At 43.3% G+C, this 18,740-nt stretch overlaps 1 protein-coding gene across 1 annotated transcript in view; it reads left to right on the forward strand.

Annotated features, from left to right (window-relative positions):
- PAM (peptidylglycine alpha-amidating monooxygenase) overlaps nucleotides 1-18,740 on the forward strand; it is a 2,584,515-nt gene that overhangs the window by 1,481,658 nt on the left and 1,084,117 nt on the right. Inside the window, exon 11 of the mRNA XM_044063879.1 lies at nucleotides 15,783-15,831. Coding sequence (XP_043919814.1) covers nucleotides 15,783-15,831 — 49 coding nt within the window. The remainder of the gene's footprint in view (nucleotides 1-15,782; nucleotides 15,832-18,740) is intronic.

The following is an 18,740-nucleotide window of genomic DNA, read 5'->3' on the forward strand; positions in this document are numbered from 1 at the left end:
TCTATATATGTATGTATATATCTATATCTATATATGTATGTATATATCTATCTATATCTATATATATATATCTATATCTATATATATATATATATATATATATATATATATATATATATATAGGGACATAGATGCTGTCAGCCATCCCTGGTTTTACAGAATGTATCTGATTTTTTGCACCATATTCTGGTCTGTTCCTTGTAAAGTGTGTGATTTTTCTGGTAAGTCAATGAGAATTGCCATCTCTAAATAATGATTGTAGACATTTGAATTTCATACTTAGTAGCTTTCATAAAAGTATGCTGATGTAAAGCCCAATATTCTGGCAAATTTCTAAACATATAAAGGTGGTAACTGTCAGATTTTGATCCTTTATTCACTATTACTTCGTAGTATTTTTATCCTCCCTTGATTCTTGAAATAAAAAATTAAAATATATGCGTATGTGTGTGGGGTAGTTGTAGTGTGTGACATTCTTTTCTCACAGCAGTAAACTCAAAGGATAAATTTCACTGAGTTTGTCTGTTGATGAAGATGACTATCATTGTTGTAATTTTTTCTCGTTAAGCCATTATTATTCTAACTTTGTAAAAGTAGTGTGCATTTTTGTGAAGTCAGGTGGAATACTTTGCTTTGACTGTTTTTAACATGGTCAGATATCTAAGGTATGATATTTCAGTAAAGTGTTTGTAATTGATGGGGATTTTGTGTGAGAGAGGCAGTTGCAGTGTATGTAGAAGCAGCAAGTTGGCTATAATCCTTTTCTCTTTTCATTACAGTCAAACATCAGCATTTTAATCAATAAGTACGGGCACTCTGGTCCAGATGTATGTAATAGCAAATGATCATAGCATGTCACCAACTAACCCTGCCTGGTTCTTTACTTGTTTCTTTGTGGCTGTCACTCCTTCTATTTAAATGTTATCCATGTGCTTTGGTTTATTCTCCCAAACCCTCATCAGTGGTGTGCAGGGGTTTGCAATTTGTTTCATTCTATATTCCGACAGCAATGAACTGAGAAAATAAATTCCTGTGTGGGAGTTATCTGATAACAGTGAATCTTGCCATTTGTACTTTTATTTTCATCCCAATCTAACACCAGTTGGATATGCAGAAGGTAACCATTCCATTTTGGAAGGAATGAAAGGCAGACACTATTGCTATATAAGATTTATGTGTTCTTGCATTTGTCTTCTCAGCTTATAGGGGACTTAATATTTTGTTAGATTTGAACATTAAGCATGCAGTTTATATTTCCTTGAAATAAAAAAGTAAGACTGAATTGAGCTTGTTGTTAGATTTTTGAGAGGCAAGCCCTTTGCAAGGCCCTCTCTTCTGTGGATGGTGAAGGATGTGGAGGTGGTCGACTATCATCTCCCAACCTGAGATATGCCTTTGTAAGTTTAGGCACTGCAAAGCCCCTGTCTGATTGGTCACAGTGTTCCACTGACCAGCCTGATCTAAAGACTGCTCCAGAGAACTGCCTAACTTTAGGGTAAGAGTTAGTTTGGGATGAGCACTCCTCTGTCACGGTATCCCCCTCTCACTAGGTTTAGCATTGTCTTTTGGCACAGATTGAGTATCCCAGCTTATCTTACCATAGGACTCATGGTTCAAGACCTGGACAAGAAATGCCCCCATAGCACATAAGGGTAAAAGGCCTTGTAGTATCATAGATGTTCATTGTGTTTCACTGCTGCAGTCATTATACTTGGGTTATCCTGCCATCAGGCGGTCCCGCAGTCAGCCAGAGTTCCATAGTCTTGGTCCGGCGTCAGTTGCTGTCACTTCTTCCCTGACGTCAGTGTGCCAGGGGTATATAAGATGCAGGTGACTCCATTTTCTTCAGTCTTTCTTGCCGCGCGGTGCCCAAAGCAAAAGCAGTTCGGAAGTGCCGATCGGCCGACTCCTGAGATTTTCAAATTTGAATTTCAGAACCGAAGTCTTCAATAAAGCTAAGTACCCCGTTGGGGAAACTTTTTCGTGCCTCAGACCGATGTCAGTAAAAGTTAATAATTGCATTTCTTGTGGGAAGCAAATACCTCATAAGGATTTTCATTTTTACTGTACTCCATGCATAAGCCCAGACCACGACGTCACTAGCGGTCGGTTTTGTGCTAGATTTAGCAAGCGCACTATTAAACGTCGGTTTGATTTTGCTCGCCATTATTTTGGCCGAAGGTTCAATTACACCATGCCGTCGGAACAACCGACGACCGGAATACACAAAAAACGCAAAGACCAAGATAAGGACAGGCATCTGAGGTCCAAAACTGATGATGAAGCCTCTTCTAGGCCAGTCGCCAGTTCGCAGGTTCTCAGTGAGGTGCATTTGCAGCCCCTGACACCCGCTACCTCAGAGCCACAGGCCACCTCTGACTCCCACATGGAGATTCCTAGGCTTCTGGAAACTCAAGGTATTGGGCCTATGGAAATTAATCCCTCAGATGGGTCTGGAGCCTCTGAGTAGGCATCAGCTTTTGAGGGTGTTTTCAGACCTTCACAGCTTACCATCAAAACAACAACCAAGTCTAAAACTCCATTAAAGACAAAGAAACAAGTACAGTATTCACCTGGAAAGGCCTCCATGCCTAAAAAAACAGATGCTCAAAATGGCCGAAGACCTAATTACTCTGATCCTGGGTTCCCATCCGCCTCCTGATAAAAGGCCTAGGCAGGATACAGACTATGATTCCTCTGACCAGGTTTCCATTTCTTCTGATTCCTCTTCAGACCAGGGATACTCTTTACCCCCCTATGAGGACTCTGATGCTGAAGAATCTATCCCTTCAGCCTCTCCTCCTGAGGATTACTCTTTTGGGGAAACTTTACATACCATGAGGGAGCATTTCCATTGGGAGAGCCAGGATTATTCAGAATCCAAGAAAAGGCTCAGAGATTTTCTTTTATTGCCTCAGCACAGGCCCCTTGCTATTCCGCCTGTGTTAGATATTGTGGATGATGTGTTCTCTGAATCCAGTTTAACCCCTGATTATTTGCCCCCAGCACCAGTCAAGCCAGATAGGTACTGTAGAGTCCCTGACTCTCATAAATTTCTTTATAAAAACCCTGCTGCTGACCCAGAAACTATTTCCCAGGGTCCCAAAGGGGTAAAGGCTGCCACTGCTAAAAATCCAGTTCCCTCTGACAGGGATTCTAGAGCAATAGATAGATGGGGGAAGAAAGTTTACACTTCTGCAACTTTAGCAGTAAGGGCTTTAAATTGCCAGTTCCACATGCTTAAATACCAACAATATTTAATGTCTCGGTTAAAACAGAAAATGCTTACAAGCTCAGAAGGTCCTGACAATAAGGAAATGCAGGATTTATTGCATGCAGCTGAACAAGTGTGAAAACATACTCTGCAATGTGGTTTTGATTCTTTAGAGGCTTCTTGTAGATCCGCAGTTACAGGATCTGTGATTCGAAGACATGCTTGGTTAAAAGAATAAGGTTTACCTGATCATGTTAAGGCAAAATTATTGGACGCTCCTTCACAGCATGATATCTTGTTTGGTGTTAAGGCAGAAGAGGTATTAAAGAAAATGGAGGATAAGGCAAAATCTATGCAAACAGTGAAGGATTTCTTACAGGTACAGCCACCTCGATTTAGCAGAAATTGGCTTTCTAAAAATTGGTCCTTTCCAGTGTCAGACAGACCACAAAGAGGCAGATACAGATGCCCAAGAGGCAGATCTCAGCCCGAAGGCTCTTACAGACCACGACAGTGGGGCGCTTCTACCCCAAAAGGAGGAGAAGACAAGTCACAACCTTATAGGAAACAGTCCCAATGACTTCCCCCTTCACATGCCAAGCACTTACCTTTTGGAAGCTCCCTTAGGGGGAAAACTAGCTCTTTTTTCACAAAATTGGCATATAATCACCCAAGACAAATGGGTTCTGGGTATTGTGTCTCAAGGTTACAGGTTCCACTTTCACACTCTACCAAGGCCAAAAGGAATGCCAGACCTGCCACAAAATCAATGGGCAGAGGCACAAAAACAAATTACAGCCCTCATGGACATGAGAGCTATTCAAAAAGTGCCACAACAGGAACAAAGGACAAGGATTTTACTCAAGACTTTTCTTGGTCCCCAGAAAGGACAAAGCCTGGAGACCCATACTGGACCTGTCTACTCTAAATACTTACCTGGATGTTCTGAAATTCAAAATGTTGACACTACAGCAACTTCTTCCCATGCTGGGCAAGAAGGCTTGGCTTGTTACTTTGGACCTCAAAGAGGCATACCTGCATGTCCCAATCAGACAAAATTGCAGAAGATACCTCAGATTCATAGCTGGCACAATGCATTACCAATTCTCTGCACTGCCCTTTGGCTTATCTACTGCGCCCAGAGTCTTCACAAAATGCCTGGCACCAGTAATTGGATTTTGCAGACAAAAAGGAATTCAAATATATCCCTACTTGGTTGGCTGTCTTATTCAAGCAGAGAGCAAGAACATTCTTCTAAAGCATCTGGCGTTTGTAAAAAGATTGCTCATTTGTCTAGGGTACACAGTAAATGAAAAGAAGTCAAAACTAGTGCCCTCACAAGAGATAATATTCCTGGGTGCCAGCTTAAATACAACAGCCCAGATGGCTTATCTCACGCCAGACAAACAAAGACAACTGACTCAGTACTTTCAATTGATGGCAACAAAAACCCAACTCCCTGCAAGAAAAAGTCTGCAGGCCTTGGGGTTCATGGCATCCTGCATACTACTAGTACCATATGCCAGACTGCATAGGAAATTACAATGGTACCTAAAAAGTGTTTGGACTCAACACTGTCACAGTTTGGAAACAGTAATACCACTTATTCCCTGCCTGCAACAGGAGTTTCGATGGTGGGCCCAGGCATGTCATCACAACAAGGGACAGCCTTTCACTTTACCCACAGCCAGGCAGACACTAACAACAGATGCTTCGGATTACACCTGGAGAGCACACATGGCAGGAAAATGTATTCAGGGCAAGTGGGCCGCAGACCAAATGCATCTTCACATCAATCAAAAACAGATGCTAGCTGTACAAAATGCCCTAACAGCTCTCAAGGACCTTCTGCATCCAGGACAACTATTACTAAAGACGGACAACACCACAGTTATGTGGTACATAAACAAGCAAGGTGGCACTCATTCCTATCCCCGCTGCAGACAAACCATGACTTTGTGGAACACAGCACTGACCTATCAAGTCCATCTGCAAGCACAATTCCTGCCAGGAAAGAAAAATACTCTGGCAGATGACTTAAGCAGAAACATCATGGATCCTCACGAGTGGAAATTAAATCCACAAGTATTCAGCATGATAACACAAAAATGGGGGTGCCCAAGCTTGATGTTTTTGCCTCCCCTCTGAACTGCCAACTACAGAAATTCTGCACAAGGACTTACCCCACACAAGCATGGAAAGTGGATGCTCTCTCGTTCAGCTGGAAAACCCTAAAAGTTTATGCCTTCCCACCACTGCCTCTCCTTTCAAAGGTACTCCTAAAAGCCAGACAAGAAAGGCCAAAAATGATCCTGATTGCCCCAGACTGGCCATGCCAGCACTGGTACCCAATCTTAAAGAACTTGGCTCAAGGCCCAGCATGGATTTTACCTCAAATTCCTCATCTTCTGACTCAACAAAACAATCAGATCCTGCACAGCCAGCTCAAAACCTTAAACCTGGCTGCATGGCAGATTATTTAGCCGAGCAGCCAACACCTCTCTCTAAAGCTGTTATGGATGCCATTTTGGAGGCCAGGAAGCCCAGAATCAGAAAATCCTACTCAGAAAAGTGGAAGAGATTCTGCGTCTGGAACCAGGCTCAAAGCTTTGACCCTCTTGTTCCAAATAATCCTCAGATATTACAATACTTAACTGAGATGCTGGACAAAGGCCTATCCTTTTCATCAATTAAGATCCACGCCTCTGCCATTTCAGCTCATTACAGCACGGATCCTCCTATTTTCTCTCATCCATTATTAAAACAGTACCTCAGAGGGGCTAAAAACATAAGACCACCCTGGAGAGCACCTACACCAACTTGGGACCTCAACTTTGTCTTGGAAAAACTAACTTTACCTCCTTTTGAGCCAGCCAATACAGCAGAATTAAAATATGTGTAATAGAAAACTACTCTCCTTCTGGCAATATCCTTAGCACGAAGAGTCTCAGAGTTGCAGGCACTAATGGCAGTGGAACCTTTCATCATTTTTCATCAGGACAGGGTTTCTATAAGAACAAACCCTACATTTATGCCAAAGGTGGTATCCAGTCTGGCTCTTAACCAAACTATTCACTTGCCAACATTTTATTCAAATCCCCAGAATAAAGGGGAGAGACTTCTGCACTCATTGGACATACACAGGCAGTTACGCTTCTACTTGGACAAAACAAAAGCTTTCAGGAAAACTGAGCAATTGTTTGTAGCATATGCTGCAGGATCACAGGGAAAGGCTATTTCAAAGCAGACCATTTCAAAGTGGATAGGACACTATCCGTTTCTGCTACACACAGCATGGAAAAACTGTACCTAGCAACAGTAAACCACATTCCACCAGGGCAACAGCCACTTCAACTGCCTACCTTAGAGGAGTACCTACCAAGGATATTTTGGAAGCTGTAACTTGGAGTTCAGTGCACACCTTTACCAAGCATTACCACTTGCCTCTTTACTCGAAATCCAGAGCTGGCTTTGCCACTGCAGTGCTGCAGGGCCTCATAGCCACCCCGAATCCTTTATAGACCCAGCCACCCAACCTCGGCTTTGAGATTCAACCCAAGTGTAATGACTGCAGCAGTGATACACGATGAACATAGTACAGTTTTGTACCTACCATAAATGTAGATGTTCGAGTGTATTCACTGCTGCAGTCCAGGTTACCCTCCCTCCATCCCCACTATCTTAGATGTGACTTATCTATACCTTTCTACCCTATACAACCTGTGTGGTGTTATTTGCTTGTAACTGAAGGTATTGTTTTTATTTTTTATGTGTGTTTTATTAGCAATATGTATTGCCTACCTATTTGGGGGCACCTGACATCTGGGGCAAGAAAAACTGAAGAAAATGGCGTCGGTTGCATCTTATATACCCCTGGTGCACTGACGTCAGGGAAGAAGCGACAGCAACCGACGCCAGACCAAGACTTTGGAACTCTGGCCAAATGCAGGACCGCCTGACGGCAGGATAACCCAAGTGTGATGACTGCAGCAGTGAATACACTCGAACATCTACATTTATGGTAGGTACAAGACTGTACTTTTCTGGCAAGCTGTAAAAAGGTCAAAGACCTTCATAATGCAGGCTGCAAGGCCATAGAGTAGCCATTCAAATCAAGCCAAGTATCTAAAGAATTATTGAAGGATTCTGATTAATTATATTCCCTTACTTGTCATGGCGGTTTGTTCCATGATCTCTCAATACTTTGCATGATAAATTTTGATCTTAAAGTGGTTTTGCATTTTACTATTTGAAAGATATAATTGACTCCATGCAAAGTTAATTTTGATTGCAACAACTCAATGTTTAACATAAGCAGTGTTTCTTCATCATGGCAGTGTATGTTATGCTTGTCACAGTCTGACATGCAATCCACATGTTTCTTGTATGTGATTGTCCTGCACTCCATAACTCTTTTAGGTCATACCCCAGATGACCCATGTTCAAATTGTGGCACCGGTGCAAACCACGGGAAGAAACATGGGAGCAAGTAGCTGATGTTGTCTCACTCACCTTAGAGGGAGGACTGCAGCTATACCCACTGCAGTAAAGCAGCATTATGAGCCTGCTGATTATCTTGCTGTATAAGAGTTGTGCCGCTTAGGCAGGAGATTGTCTCCATATGTGCCTTCCAAAGGCAGTGATTGTACAGCTCCTGAGGCTGGCATGGTTTGGCAGGAGTTAAGATACACACTCCAGCAGCAGTATGATGTTGCGCCTGCAGCCCCAATGTTATTCGTGTTTCACTGTTGCAGTCATTACATTTGGGTAATCTGCTGGCAGGTTGCCCTCAGGCAGCCTGAATTCCAAAGTCTTGGATCTTGCGTCGGTTGCTGTCTTCTCTTCCATGATGGCAGGTCGTCAGGGGTATAAAACATGCAGCCGACGCCATTTTCTTTAGTCTTTCTTGCCGCGCGGTGCCCGAAGCAGAAGCATTTCGCAAGTGCCAGTCGGCTGACTACTGAAATATTCGAGTTTGAGTTTCAGAACCAAAGTCTTCACTAAAGCTAAGTGCCCCATTGGGGAAATGTTTTCTTGCTTTTTACCAATGTCAGAAAAGTTAATAATTGTATTACTTGTGGGAAGAAAATACCTCATAAGGATTTCCATTTATACTGTATTCCTTGCCTAGGCCCTGATCAAAACATGCCTGGCTGTCGGTTTTGTGCTAGATTTGACCAAAGCACTGTTAAGCGTCAGTATATTTTTGCATCAAAGTATTTTGGAAACAGATTTAACTACCCAGAAATGTCATCGGATAGGAATCCGACTACCGGAGTACATAAAAATGCTAAGAAAAGGACAGAGAAAGGCAGTCGAGATCCAAAACCGACAACGAAGCTTCTCCTAAGCCAGTCGCCGGTTCGCCGGTACTCAGTGAGGTGCTTTTGCAGCCCCTGATACCCGCTACTTTCGAGTCACAGGCCTCTACCGACACCCATGTGGAGTCCGGCATGCCGCAAGATTCTCAAGGTATTGGACCGATGGATGTATCTCCCTCGGATGAGTCCGGAGCCGCTGAGCAGGCACCGGCTTCTGGGGTGTATTCAGACCTCAACATGTGTACATCAAACTGGCGACAGCTGCAAAACCAAAGACAAAAGCAACTTCTAAAACTAAAACGACGACGCCTGAGCCACATGCACAGGCCTCTATTCCTAAAAAAACAGATGATCAAAATGGCTGAAGACCTTATTACCTTGATCAGGGTTACCCATTCCCCTCCAGATAAGAGGCCTTGGCAAGACACTGATTATGAATCTTCAGATCAGGTTTCTATTTCTTCTGATTCCTCTTCGGATCAGGAATTATCTTTACCTCCCTATGAGGATTCTGATGCTGAGGAGTCTATTCCATCTGCATCACCTCCTGAGGATTATTCATTTGGAGAAACCTTGCATACTTTGAGGGAGCATTTTCACTGGGAGAGTCAAGACTTCTCAGAATCAAAAAAGAGGCTCAGGGATTTCCTTCTTCTCCCTCAGCACAAGCCTTTAGCCATTCCCCATTTTAGACATTGTGAATGATGTGTTTTTGGAGTCAAGCCTGACCCCTGACTCCTTACCTCCGGCTCCCAGTAAGCCTGATAGATATTACAGAGTCCCTGACTCACATAAATTTTTATTTAGAAACCCTGCTGCTGATACTGAAACTATTTTACAGGGTCCAAAGGGAGTTAAGGCCTCAACAGCAAAAAATCCTACCCCCTTTGACAGAGATTCAAGGGCACTGGACAGATGGGGAAAAAAGGTTTATACATCTGCAACCTTGGCAATCAGGGCCTTAAATTGTCAATTTCATATGCTTAAGTACCAACAACATGTTATGGGATTGCTGAAACAGAAAATGATGTTGATTTCAGAATGTGCAGAAAATAAAGAATTGCAGGAATTATTGCATGCAGCTGAACAAGTTGGAAAGCATACTTTGCAGTGTGGTTTTGATTCTTTAGAGGCCTCCTGCAGGGCCGCAATTACTGGATCTGTGATTAGGAGGCATGCCTGGTTAAAGGAACAAAATTTACCTGATCATGTTAAAGCTAAATTGCTAGATTCACCTTTACAGCATGACACTCTGTTTGGTATTAAGACAGAAGAGGTTTTAAAGAAAATGGAAGACAAAGCTAAGTCTATGCAAACTGTTAAAGACTTATTATAAGTGCAGCCACCAAGATTCAGTAGACACTGGCCTACAAAAATGTGGTCCTTTCCTGTGTCAGACAGAGCTCAAAGGGGCAGATCCAGATGCCCTAAGGGTTCCAGATACCAGGCGCAAGACTTATACAGGTCAAAGCAATGGGGCGCATCCACCTCCAAATCTGGAGGAGATAAAGCACAAACCTACAGAAAGCAATCCCAATGACTTCCCTCTGCCTACACCAAGCACTTATCTTTTGGCAGCACCCATAGGGGGAAAATGAGCACTTTTTGCTCAAAATTGGCAGTTAATAATCCAGGACAAGTGGGTACTAAACATCGTATCACAGGGATACATATTCCATTTCCACACACTGCCAATGGCAAATGGTTGGCCAGATCTGCCAAAAAAACAATGGGCAGAGGCACAGAAACAGGTTATGTCCCTCATGGATATGGGGGCCATTCAGACTGTACCAGAACAGGAAAAAGGACAGGGTTTTTACTCAAGACTGTTCTTGGTGCCCAGAAAGGACAAGGCCTGGTGGCCAGTACTGGATTTATCGATTTTGAACACATACCTGGACATTCCAAAATTCAAAATGCTGACTTTGCAGCAGCTTCTGCCCATGCTGGACAAGAAATCTTGGCTGATGACTTTAGACCTAAAAAAGGCATACCTGCATGTCCCAATAAGACAGTTGTGCAGAAGATACCTCAGTTTCAAGGCTGGCTTAATGCATTACCAATTCTCTGCACTGCCCTTTGGGTTATCTACTGCACCCGGGGTCTTTACCAAGTGCCTGGCACCAGTAATTGCATTTTTCAGACAAAAAAGTATACAAATATATCCTTACTTGGATAACTGTCTCATTCAAGCAGAGAACAAGGACAATCTTCTTCGACACCTGGCATTTGTGAAAAGGCTTCTAACATGCCTAGGGTACACAATAAACGAAAGTAAATCACAACTGGTACCCTCTCAAAAGATAGCATTCCTGGGTGCAAGCTTGAATACAACTGCCCAGATGGCTTACCTCACACCAGACAAAAAAAGACAACTGACTACTTGCTTCAAACTGATGGCAACAAAAACCCAGTCTTCTGCAAGACAAATTCTGCAGGCTCTGGGCTTCATGGCATCCTGCATCCTGCTAATTCCATATGCAAGACTGCATATGAGGAAACTTCAATGGTACCTAAAAAGTTTATGGAGTCAACATTCACACAGTCTGGAAACAATGATTCCTCTCATTCCCTGCCTGCAACAGGAGTTTCTATGGTGGGCAAGGGCCTGTCACCAAAACATGGGACGGCCCTTCACTCTACTCCCTGCCAGCCAAACCTTAACAACCGACGCATCAGATTATGCCTGGGGGGCCCACATGACAGGAAGATGCATTCAGGGCATATGGGCACCAAAGCAAATGCATCTACATATCAACCAGAAAGAGATGCTAGCTGTTCAAAATGGCCTAACAGGCTTTAAGGACTTACTTCATCCAGGACAACTAGTGATAAAGACGGACAGCACCACAGTCATGTGGTATATAAACAAGCAAGGGGGCACACACACTCATACCCCCTTTGCAGATTAGCCATGGCACTGTGGGACACAGCTTTGACCTACCAAATACATCTTTAAGCTCAATTCCTGCCAGGCAAACAAAACACTCTGGCAGATGATTTAAGCAGAAACCTTATGGATCTTCATGAGTGGAAACTAAATCCACAAATCTTCAGCATGATAACAGAGAAATGGGGGAGCTCAGACATAGATCTATTTGCCTCTCCTCAAAATTATCAATTGAAAAGATTCTGCACAAGGACTTATCACAGACAAGCATGGAAAGTAGACGCCCTATCCTTCAGTTGGAAAAACCTATCAGTTTACGCCTTTCCTCCTCTGCCTATTCTACCGAAGGTCCTCCTAAAAGTCAGACAAGAGAAGCCAAAGATGATATTAATTGCCCCGGACTGGCCCCGCCAATACTGGTACCCAATCCTAAGGAACTTGTCTCAATACCCAGCTTGGACCTTGCCTCAAAGACCACAACTACTGTCCCAGCAAAACAATCAGATCCTGCACAATCAACTACAGGCTGTGAACCTGGCAGCATGGCTAATCATGTAATCATACAAATGACACCTCTCAGTAAAGCTGTGATGGATGTCATTTTGGAAGCCAGAAGGTCTAGCACTAGAAAATCTTATGCTGACAAATGGAAGAGATTCTGTGCTTCAAGCACAAGGAACTGATACAGCAGAACCAAATGTTCCTCAGATATTACAATACTTAACTGAGATGCTTGACAAAGGCCTGTTTTTCTCTTCAATTAAAATCCATGCCTCTGCCATTTCGGCTCATTACAATACAGAGCCACCAATCTTTTCTCATCCTTTACTAAAGCAGTATCTTAGAGGAGCCAAAAATGTAAGGCCTCCTAGAAGATCACCACTACCTGCATGGGACCTCAATTATGTGTTGGAAAAGCTCACCCTGCCTCCATTTGAACCAGCTGCTACCGCTGACATAAAGTTCTTATCATGGAAGACAGCTCTGCTACTAGCAATTACTTCAGCAAGAAGAGTTTCAGAGCTACAGGCCCTCATGGCTGTAGAGCCTTTTATCATATTTCACCCAGACAGGGTGTCTCTGAGGACAAATCCTACTTTTATGCCTAAGGTGGTTTCCAGTGTGGCTCTTAACCAAACAATTCATCTGCCAACTTTTTATCCAAATCTGCAGAACAAAGTGAGAGAATTCTGCATTCCTTGGATGTACACAGACAGCTAAGATTCTACTTGAGCAGGACCAAAGCTCTAAGAAAAACTGAGCAGTTACTAGTGGCATATGCTGCAGGATCAGAAGGAAAGGCTATTTCAAAGCAGACAATTTCAAAGTGGATAAGCCACTGCATCCGTTTCTGCTACTTACACCATGGTAAACCTGTGCCCAAGGGCATTATGTCTCATTCCACCAGAACTGCAGCTGCTTCAGCAGCCTTTCTGAATGGAGTACCAACCAAAGGCATTCTAAAGGCTGCTATTTGGAGTTCGGTTCACACCTTTACAAAGCATTACCATTTGCCTCTCTACTCTAAGTCCAGGGCAGGCTTTGCCACTGCAGTTCTGCAGGGCCTTTTAGCTGCACCTAATGCTGTTTAGCTCCAGCCTCCCAACCATAGCTTTGGGATTCTACCTAAATGTAATGACTGCAACAGTGAAACACGAAGAACATAGTACAGTTGTGTACACTTATGGTCGAGTGTGTTCACTGCTGCAGTCCAGGTTACCCTCCTGCCATCCCCCTGTCATTCTGAAGTTTATCTTTCCTTCACTATCTTCTACAACCTATGTGGTGTATTTGCTTGTAGATGAAGGTAAAGTTTATATTGATGCATGTATTTATATATATATATATATATATATATATATATATATATATATATATATATATAAAATATTGCTACCTTTTTGGGAGCACCTGGCATCGGGGGCAAGAAAAACTAAAGAAAATGACATTGGCTGCATGACTTTTATACCCCTGACCACCTGACATCATGGAAGAGACGACAGCAACTGACGCAGGACCCAAGACTTTGGAATTCAGGCCGACTGAGGGCAACCTGCCAGCAGATTACCCAAATGTAATGACTGCAACAGTGAATACACTCGAACATCTACATTTATGGTAAGTGTACACAATACAGGATGTGGGTTGGGTTGAACTTGGGAGAGGCAAAGGCAGGTCCAGCAGTCCTGGTGAACCAGGAGTGGAGTTGGTGGCAGCTGATGGTCAGCTGCAGGGAGGAAATAGGTAGCAACTGTTTGATGTATGATGAAAATATTAAAGGCTACTGTGAGACTGCACCTTTTGGGAGTATGGCCTGATTCCCCCCCTCCCCCCCAAAGGAGAGATATCTATACCAAGCGATTGCAGCCCCCCAAACATCTCCAACGCCCAAGTGAGAACTGCTCTCTCCAAAGCAAAAACTGCTCTCTCCAAAGCAAAAAACACAGCATCCATGGGACCTGATGGTGTCCCCGGCTGTGTGCTCCACGAACTCAACGAGGAATTAAACCCACAGCTAGGACAGCTGTTTAATCATAGTCTTACCTCTGGATATGTGCCCAGGGAGTGGCGCACTGCAACTGTGGTCCCACTTCACAAAGGCGGTGCCTCCACCGACCCTGGAAATTACCGGCCCATTAGCTTGACAAGCCTTATCTGCAAAGCCATGGAGAGGATCATAATGGACCTCATAAATAAAGACATAGGGAATTTGCAGACTTTGGATCCATCCCAGTTTGGCTTTGTCAAAGGCAGATCATGCCTTCTAAACTTGGTTGACTTTTTCGAAACAGTCACCAAAGCCATTGATGAGGGAAAGGCAGTCCATACAGCCTACCTCGATCTGGCGAAGGCCTTCGATACAATACCCCACTCGGGTATCATTGAAAAACTCATCAGCTTAAATGTTAACCCATACATCACAAGATGGGTTGCAAACTGGCTGAGTGACAGAACCCACAGGGTCAGAGTTGCTGGCGCCATGTCAGACTCAAAGCCTGTCACAAGTGGTGTACCACAGGGCTCAGTCCTGGGCCCACTCTTGTTTGGCATCTACTTTTCCAAGTACAAGCAAACACAGGAGGGTTATGGCTGACAAAGTTTGCAGATGACTGCAAACTGGGCGCCATAGTAGAAAACACATCTGACACAGATATCCTTCAGAAGGGTCTCACAGAAACGGATAACTGGTGCCAGAGCCATGGCCTAAAGTTAAATGCCAAAAAATGCATAGTCATACCCTTCGGGAAAACAAGGTTACCCCTAGCTACCAAATAGGTGGCAATCCACTGAGCACAGAAGAAGTTATCAGGGACCTGGGGACCCAGGTTGATAGTAGTCTGTCATTCAACACCCATGTAGCTAAAGTAGTTAGGAGGACCTTCTACATTGCCCACCTTATCATGAAGGGATTCTCATCTAGATCAAGGGAGGTCATAGTCTCCTATACTCATCACTCATCAGACCAATGATTGAGTACAATGCCCCATTCGGAATGTATCTGACCCGACACTTGCAGCAGCTGGAGAGGCCACAAAAGTTCCTCACCAAAAGGATAAAGGGTCTCAAACATCTGTCCTATGCTGCCCGACTGAAAGAACTCCAGCTCTATTCAGTCGCCACCGCTTGCTCAGAGGTGACCTTTGCCTAACATACAAGGCCATGTCAAACCCAGATTTGATGAATATGCTTCACCTCAAATAATCTAGATCCGTCAGAGCCACAAGGGCGGGAGACTTAAACCTCGACACGGCTATTAATAGGACGTGCTGGAGGGATAGATTCATCACCCAAAGACTCCCTATGCTGTGGAATAAAATCCCGGTATATGTGAGGCAGAGCACCTCGCTGGCCTTGTTCAAGAGAAATCTTGACCAATGGATGGGAGATCGCAGATATACCCCAGGGATTACCTCAGTGTCACTGCTCGACAGAGGCACAGCAAAATAATGGGTATAGTTTCCCATACTAAAGGGGTGGCGTAAGCCACAAAACTATGGGCTAGGCTTGTAAATGCCCTCGGGCAGATAGCCTAGTATGAACCTATGAACCCATCACATGCCAATTGTGCTGCAGTGAAATTAATGCGTGTGTGTGTGTGTGTGTGTGTGTGTGAATAATTTTAACTGCAATTGTGTGTATGCAGTAAAAATGGTCCTAAACATACATACCACTTTAGTGGTTTCTGTTATGAAATTTTATTGGGAATTGTGGTTTGTTTCTTAATACATTATGATCTTTACAAAAAAAAAAAACAGTTTTCGGTATTTATGCACTGTATATGGTTTTGTTTGAAAAATTAAAATAAGCAACTACCAAATTAACGAGTGTTTCACAAATTTCTTATGGCTTTATTTAGATCAGCATAAAGATTGCTCTGGAGTTACATTAAGGATGACAAGTAAAAAGTAAGTACATGCTTGTCTGCCATTTCAAAAAAGCTCTCTGGCTTATTTTTTTAAATTAGGCCATTCAATTAAGCAACTTTTATGTAACACATCTTCAGTGAAAAATTGCATTGACCTCTTCAAAGCAAGTGTTTGATAGAGAAAATATGTTGTTTCTGTTTGTTTTACTCATATTGTTTGCTTAGTTGACAAATGCTATGACACAGTGGTAGACGCACTTGGCTAAAGACAGATTATTCTTCAAGCTTTTCTAAATCTCTATGAGGGACTGTGTGTAAACCACTTGTGATTTTAAATGGTGTTACACTGTAGAACTATTAAAATTTGATTGGTATCATGACTCCATTTAATGAGATATGCCTTCGTTTGACCTTTTTAGATACAAAAACAAATTGTTTTTAACATGTAGGACTGCTGTGACCAGTGGAGAAAAAAAATACTTCTGCCCTTATAGCCAGTCATGACGACAGATTATATGTTTGCTGCTGCCAGTGATATTCTCAGAGATCAGAATTCTTATAGACAAATACATAAGCTTCACTCCATATCATGGAGTAGCAAGCAGTTTTGCTTTGTAGCCTTGCATTCCCTTGGCTTAGAGGAACAAAAAATTCCTTCCACTGTTGTGATAAGGTCATTGATTTTGTTCAGTTGTTAGACTGTATATGCCCTTAAGGACAGACAGCAGCTTTTTGGCAAGTGTGTTCAGAAGTCAGGAAACCCTTAGTGACTTAAAGACTGATGGGCATGCCTAGAGATTGTAGCAGCACCTAACATCACAGGTCCTGATAAGTGTCACAAAAGTAGTATCATTGTCAAACCTGTAGTTGGCTCTTAATCTGTCCTTTGATTCTAGATTTAGATGTGGACCTAACAGGTAAAAGCTTCTTTCTTTTTTGTTGGTTAAAAGTTCATAGGTTCATACTAGGCTATCTGCCCTAGGGTATTTATAAGCCTAGCCAGAGTGTGTTTGGCTTTCGCCACCCATTTTAAATTAATTTTGCTATGCCCTTTTTCGAGGTTAGTATACTGTGCCTCTGTCTAACAGTGACACAGAAGTGATACCCGGGGTAAACCTACGATCTCCCATCCACTCATCGAGATTCCTCTTGAAGAGAGTCAATGAGGGACTCTGCCTAACCTGGACTGGGATTTTATTCCAGAGTGAAGGGAGCCTCTGGGTTATGAATCTGACCCTCCAGCATGTCCTATTTATTTCAGTGCTGAGGTTCAAGTCTCTCGAGCACGTAGCTCAATGGGATTTGGATTTTCTGAGGTGCAGCATGTCCATTAATTCTGGGTTGGACATGGCTTTATACGTCAGGCACAGATCGCCTCTGAGCAGGCGGTATGCCACTGAGTAGAGCTGGAGTTTCTTTAACCGGGCAGCATATGGCATCTGTTTGAGCCCTTTGATCCTCTTGGTGAGGTACTTTTGGGGTCTTTCCAGTTGCTGCAGGTGTCTGGTAAGGTACATCCCAAAAGGGGCATTGTACTCAATTATGGGCCTGATGAGGGATGAGTAAAGAGGCACGATGGCCTCCCCTGATCTAGATGTGAATCCCGTCATGATTAGGTGGGCTATATAAAATGTTTTTCTAACCACTTTGGCCACGTGGTTGTCAAATGAGAGATTGCTATCAACTTGGGTCCCCAGGTCCCTAATGACTTCTTCTGTACTTAATGGATTACCACCTATGTGGTAATTTGTGGGCACTTTGTTTTTGCCAAAGGGGATGATTATACACTTTTTGGCGTTTAGCTTGAGGCCATGGCTCTGGCACCAGTTGTCTGTTTCTATGAGGCCCTTTTGGAGGATGCTTGTGTCGACTGGAGAGTCGATTATGGCGCCCAGTTTGCAGTCATCTGCGAACTTAGTCAGCCACAGTCCTTCCGTGTTGGCCTGTACCTCCGAGAAATATATACAGAACAAGAGAGGTCCCAGGACTGAGCCTTGTGGGACGCCACTTGTAACTGGTTTGGAGTCTGACATGGCTCCAGCAATTCTAACCATGTGGGTTCTGTCCTTGAGCCAGTTTGCAACCCATCTAGTGACATAGGGGTTTATATTTAAGCTGGTGAGCTTATCTATAATGCCCGAGTGAAGTATTGTATCGAAGGCTTTTACGAGGTCCAGGTAGGCTGTGTGGACCACCTTCCCCTCGTCAATGGCTTTGGTGACTGTTTCAAAGAAATCAACCAGGTTTAAGAGGCAGGATCTGCCCTTAACAAAGCCGAACTGGGTAGGATCCAGTGTCTGTAGGTCCCCAATATCTTTATTTATGAGGTCCATGATGATCCTTTCCATAGCTTTGCAGACTAAACTAGTCAGGCTTATGGGGCGATAGTTTCCAGGATCCGTTGAGGCACCACCTTTGTGGAGAGGGACCACTGTTGCTGTACGCCACTCTTTGGGTACATATCCTGTAGTAAGGCTAAGATTGAATAGTAGTTTTATGTTTGGGTTTAGCTCTTCTTGGAGTTCATGTAGGACGCAGCCCGGGACACCATCTGTGTCATCAGATGTTTGTTTTCTCTGGTCCCATCATGCATCTTTCCCCCACTTTGCCTCAGTTGTCATTTGCTCCTCATGCAGTTTGCATTGCACTACAGTGCTCCGGATAAGATTTGATTTTGCTAATCTCCAAATAGCTGTTATCAGTTTTAGTCAGATTTCTTTCCTAATTCTTTTCTGTTTCTTCTACCTCTACTTAAAAAAATGTAGTATTCATTAGCTCCTTCCTTCCTTCTTAATGACAGTGGCATAGCCCTTGTCACTTGTTTTCAGCCTTTTCATTATTACCTCTGTTCCCTTTAAGGGCCTTATCATTTTCTTGTGGAAAAAATAGCTGCTGTTGTCATTAATAGGGTCATAGGAGGATACTAGGCTATTGACCCAGAGGTCATTT

The sequence above is a fragment of the Protopterus annectens genome, chromosome 2.part2, assembly GCF_019279795.1.
Source record: "Protopterus annectens isolate FY-2018-M chromosome 2.part2, PAN1.0, whole genome shotgun sequence".
In the NCBI taxonomy this organism is placed as follows: Eukaryota; Metazoa; Chordata; order Ceratodontiformes; family Protopteridae; genus Protopterus; species Protopterus annectens.